This window comes from Asparagus officinalis, chromosome 8, assembly GCF_001876935.1.
Source record: "Asparagus officinalis chromosome 8, Aspof.V1, whole genome shotgun sequence".
NCBI classification, from domain to species: domain Eukaryota; kingdom Viridiplantae; phylum Streptophyta; class Magnoliopsida; order Asparagales; family Asparagaceae; genus Asparagus; species Asparagus officinalis.
The window spans coordinates 126,404,834-126,409,408 of NC_033801.1; the positions used below are offsets into that span (position 1 = coordinate 126,404,834).

Here is a 4,575-nt window from a genome sequence, read left to right on the forward strand (position 1 = left end):
AGTTTAGGCATTACTTCGATTCTAAACACTCATTAATCATACATCCTGAGCTTATCTCTAGATTTATCCGTCTTGATTAGATATTTATGCCTCAGCAAGATATTTCCACTTTGAATATGTTTTAATGCCTCAACCGGGTATCCTATCGTAATAAGATCTTTCATTCTTGATCACAACAAATTTTCTCTTTGAAAAGATAGAACCGGGTATCCTATCGTAATAAGATCTTTCATTCTTGATCACAACAAATTTTCTCTTTGAAAAGATAGATGAAACATATACACATGTTTATATTTTTCCCTAACCCCTAAACCTTAAACTCTAAACATGGTCAGAGTAAAATATCAAATTTAACCCTTTTAATAGATATACTCACTGTCTAGTTTGAATCAAGCTAGACGGGTATTTTCGTCTAGATTGACAAACTAGACGGTTTTTATTTTTTTAAATAATACTCAAACTAGACGAAAATTCCGTCTAGATTGCCTAACAAATTTTACGAAACTTTTTTTTTCATTTCCCCGCCTATTTTTCCATTTCCCCTCCTCATTTTATTCCGCTCTGGCCCTCTCCATCTAAAAACCCCCAAATCTCTCTCTCTCTCATCTCCACGCCCACCCCCCTCACCAAAACCTCCAGATCTCCCTCAACCCCTGCGGATCCATACAAGGCACCTTGCTGAGAATATGCCCCTTTTTTTATTATAATGGAGCTAGATTGTCTCTTTTTTTAGCTAATAAGAGGTATCTAAATGAAAGTCACCTGAATCTTGGAATTAGCATATTGGGTTAGCTGCTATATCTTGGCTAATTAAAGCAAAATTTTAATGGAAGTTGGACTTCCTTTTTGTAAATTGAATGCTTATTGGTACTTGATGTCTTATGTCAACTGGATTTGGCAGGCACAATGATCCTTTTGTGTTGGAGCTGGATTTTGAACCTTTTAATGCGAATTTCCCACGGCCCAGCAGGTCTTCATCCATAGGAAATGGGGTTCAGTTCCTTAACAGGCATCTATCGTCTATAATGTTCAGGAATAAGGATTGCTTGGAGCCGTTGGTTGATTTTCTTCGGGCCCACAAGTATAAAGGGCATGTAGGTGTAGCTTGCAACAAAAGATTAGTGTAGTGTGGCTTTCTACTTTCAATAAACAAATGTTTGGTTGCTGAGATTGCTCCCTGTGTCTGTCTGCAGGTGATGATGTTGAATGATAGGATTGGGAGTGTATCAAGGCTTCAATCACAATTATCAAAGGCTGAAGACTATTTGCTGAAGCTTGCGCCTGATACCCCCTTCTCGGAATTTGCTTATGCGTAAGAACCCTTGCTTTTCATGAATGCTTTGGATATAATTGCCAGGAATCTTCACTAATTGATACATTTCAGACTTTCATTAACCTTGCCTTATTTGAGCAGTTTTTAGCCTTCTCTATTTTATCTCAAATGGCCATGAATTTGCTTATCTTGTGGGTCATGATCAATTGAATTCCGTCTAACGAACTTTGTCAGGCTCCAACTCTGCCTGTTCTCTCTTATAGCATTGATGATGTTTAAGTGGAAGCTTCCCCTTGGTTGAATTAATTTGGGTTGTCAACTAGCAGGAGAATTGCTTGCAAACTGACTTCCTAGGCTTCAATGCAAGTATCATTCTTATATTAGACTTTGCCCAGCATTGAGCATGTCCCTGAATTTTGACAACTCTGTGGTTTTCATTGGCAATGACATGCATCGTGCATATTTCTTTAACCAAAGGCCTTGATTTAGGTGAAAAGTGTTACTTATCTGGCAACATATTGAAAATAATGGTTGGTATTTGGCATGCAGGTTCCAAGAGATGGGACTAGAGAAAGGTTGGGGCGATGCAGGTCAGCGTGTATTGGAGATGATTCATCTTCTTTTGGATATTCTTTTTTCCTACTTTGCGTGTTGCCATATTTTCGATCTTTTCGATAGTAGTTTGTTAATGCCTACCTTCTTTTTCTTTCATTGGATGTCTCCTTTTAAAGATAACAACTGCCTTTTAACTTCTTATTTTCATTTTTTGCAGGTTTTTGCATCGCTTTATTGTGCTTTTTCTTTTTGTATGGTTAATAGTTTAGATACTATCACCCGTGATATAGGTGACCAAATTGATACCAGATGCAAAGGGCACTACATGCAATCAACGACTTGAGAGAGTCAGTGGAACGGAGCATACACATATTTTGCGGGTTCCCTTTAGGACAGAAAAAGGAATTCTTCGAAAGTGGATATCAAGATTTGATGTATGGCCTTACTTGGAGAAATTTGTAGAGGTACTTAGTAAAAAATTGATGTATGGTTTAGTTCAATGCTTTTAAAGAAAAACTTTTCACTGTAGGAACTTTTTGGAATGCTCCATTTTGCAATTTTGATGGCATAATATGCATTATATATCGGTATAGAATGTTGTCAAGAAAATTAGATTTTATCCAGAATTTTCCTTCAGATGATCAGTACTTTAATTGGAACTAGTCTTCTTATTCTAGGATTATATAAGTGCATGGATGTCTCCATATTTTGTGTGGGCTTCTTAGGTATAAACTGTGATTTTCAAGAATCGGTGTTACAAGAATTATTTCACAGGGGACATAAATGATACGGATTGCTCATCTACTGACACAAAAGAACAGAACTGTGAATAATGAGTGATCTGCAAACTTTGTGGTAACTCTCCTTTTGCTAGACCTAACTGTAAAATATTTCAAGATCACTTAGGAAGTATGGAGATCAATTTGGATTACATTCTATAGCACCCTACCTTTCCATTGTTAGATAAGTTATGAATTGCAAGACGGTGATATCCTCATTGTCTCCGAGACGGAAATTATCAGCCAAAGTTGGCAAGTTACTTGACTATGTACTACTTCAATGACGGAATTATATTTGCCCACTTGATATGTACTACTTCAATGACGGAATGCTCACTTGATGCACAAAGTAGGTTAAAAAAAATTATAGCAGCATCCTAGATGGAATTTCCGTCTAGGATCACTTGATGCACAAAGTAGGTTAAAAAAAAATTGTAGCAGCATCCTAGACGAAATTTCCGTCTAGGATGTCCAAAACATCCTAGACGGAAAAAATTCCGTCTAGGATACTCATCCTAGACGGAAAGTTTTTCCGTCTAGGATGAGTATCCTAGACGGAAATTCCGTCTAGGATGTTCCGTCTAGGATTTTCCTAAACGGTTTTAAGTTTCGTCTATGATATTCCGTCTAGGATGAATCCTAGATGGAATTTTCGTCTAGAATACTACATCATAAACGGAAACTTATTAGACGCGCATTGTAGACGGAATTCCGTCTAGGATAATCATCCTAGACGAAAATCTGATTTTTCTAGATAGAAATTTCCGTCTAGAATGCCTCATTTTTTACTAGTGACCACATTAATATGCCACCATGTATGATCTATGATTATTTAGCCAACGTAAGTTATATATTTTGGTCTTCAAGTGTTCTAAGTAAATTATCTAGTGAAAGTTGTTAGTTATATTTGTTATAGTTCATTGCATGCTTTTCTCGAAATATGGACTTTATATGACTTGTGTTCATTTCAATTTTTTTTAACTGTGGTGTTTGGCCTATGCAGTGTGTGCAGCTCCAGGTTCGAAAATTGATATTACTGTTCTAAAGAGGATTATATTGATTAGGTTGTAATTGAGAAGTTACATATGATTGAACTGGATATTTTTTTTATTTATAGGATCAAATGATAAAGATGCGAGCAGACACCACTCAACCTGATTGAACTCGAACAATGACAGATGAGGAAATTTGTGCAAAAGTTCTCAAAGTCAAATCAGGCTACATTAAGGGCTGTGGTTTTGGCTCTAGACCACCACCATTAAGGTTCTCTCTTTCTTCGATTAGTGAAATGTCTGAAAAGAATAAAGAATTGCAAGAACAGCTTCAAGAGACCCAAGAACTTGTAGGAACTCAACAACAAAAGATCGATGCGCAAAATGAGGTCATCCAAAGATTGGAGGAGCAAGCCAAAAAGTTTGAGGAGTTTATGGCTAATTTTTTCAGGCAACATCCATTAGCTTAGTATTCTTAGTGAACTTAAACTTAGAGAAATGTTTCTTTGATCGTGTTGCATTTGTTATTGCTTTAGACTAGCATTGTTACTTATGGTAGAAACTTGCTTGATTTATTTATTTTAATTGTTTTGATGTACTGTGGTGACAATTAATGACAATTATTTATATTTTGAGTGTTTTTCTTGTAATAGCATTATTATTGATGAAATAAAATTTCCTTATTATAAGTATACTGCTTACGTCGTCAAAAGAATATTTCCTCGTTATAGAGTATATTGCTTACATTGACAAAAACATATTTCCTCGCTGTAGGCTGTCAAAAAATCACAATAGATAGCTGATCCCCATAAAAACACCAATGATGGAAGTTACAATCTGACGACTTCCAGAAGGCTACAATTTGAAGACTTTCACATAGATCGCTGAAGGTTACAATCTGACGACCTTCACGACAACTGATGGAAGCTCTAATCAAACAACCTTCATAACCAACATCGAGAGTTACAATCTGACG

At 36.2% G+C, this 4,575-nt stretch overlaps 1 protein-coding gene and 1 long non-coding RNA gene across 2 annotated transcripts; both read left to right on the forward strand.

Moving 5' to 3' along the window:
* Positions 700-1,803, forward strand: LOC109820666 (sucrose synthase 3-like). Its single transcript, XM_020386847.1, has 3 exons — positions 700-1,094; positions 1,194-1,312; positions 1,508-1,803. The coding sequence occupies exons 1-3, from the start codon at positions 882-884 to the stop codon at positions 1,572-1,574; spliced, it is 399 nt and encodes a 132-aa protein (XP_020242436.1). The 5' UTR covers positions 700-881; the 3' UTR covers positions 1,575-1,803.
* Positions 2,067-4,239, forward strand: LOC109820667. Its single transcript, XR_002241919.1, has 2 exons — positions 2,067-2,292; positions 3,725-4,239. It is a non-coding gene; the product is annotated as an uncharacterized LOC109820667 (long non-coding RNA).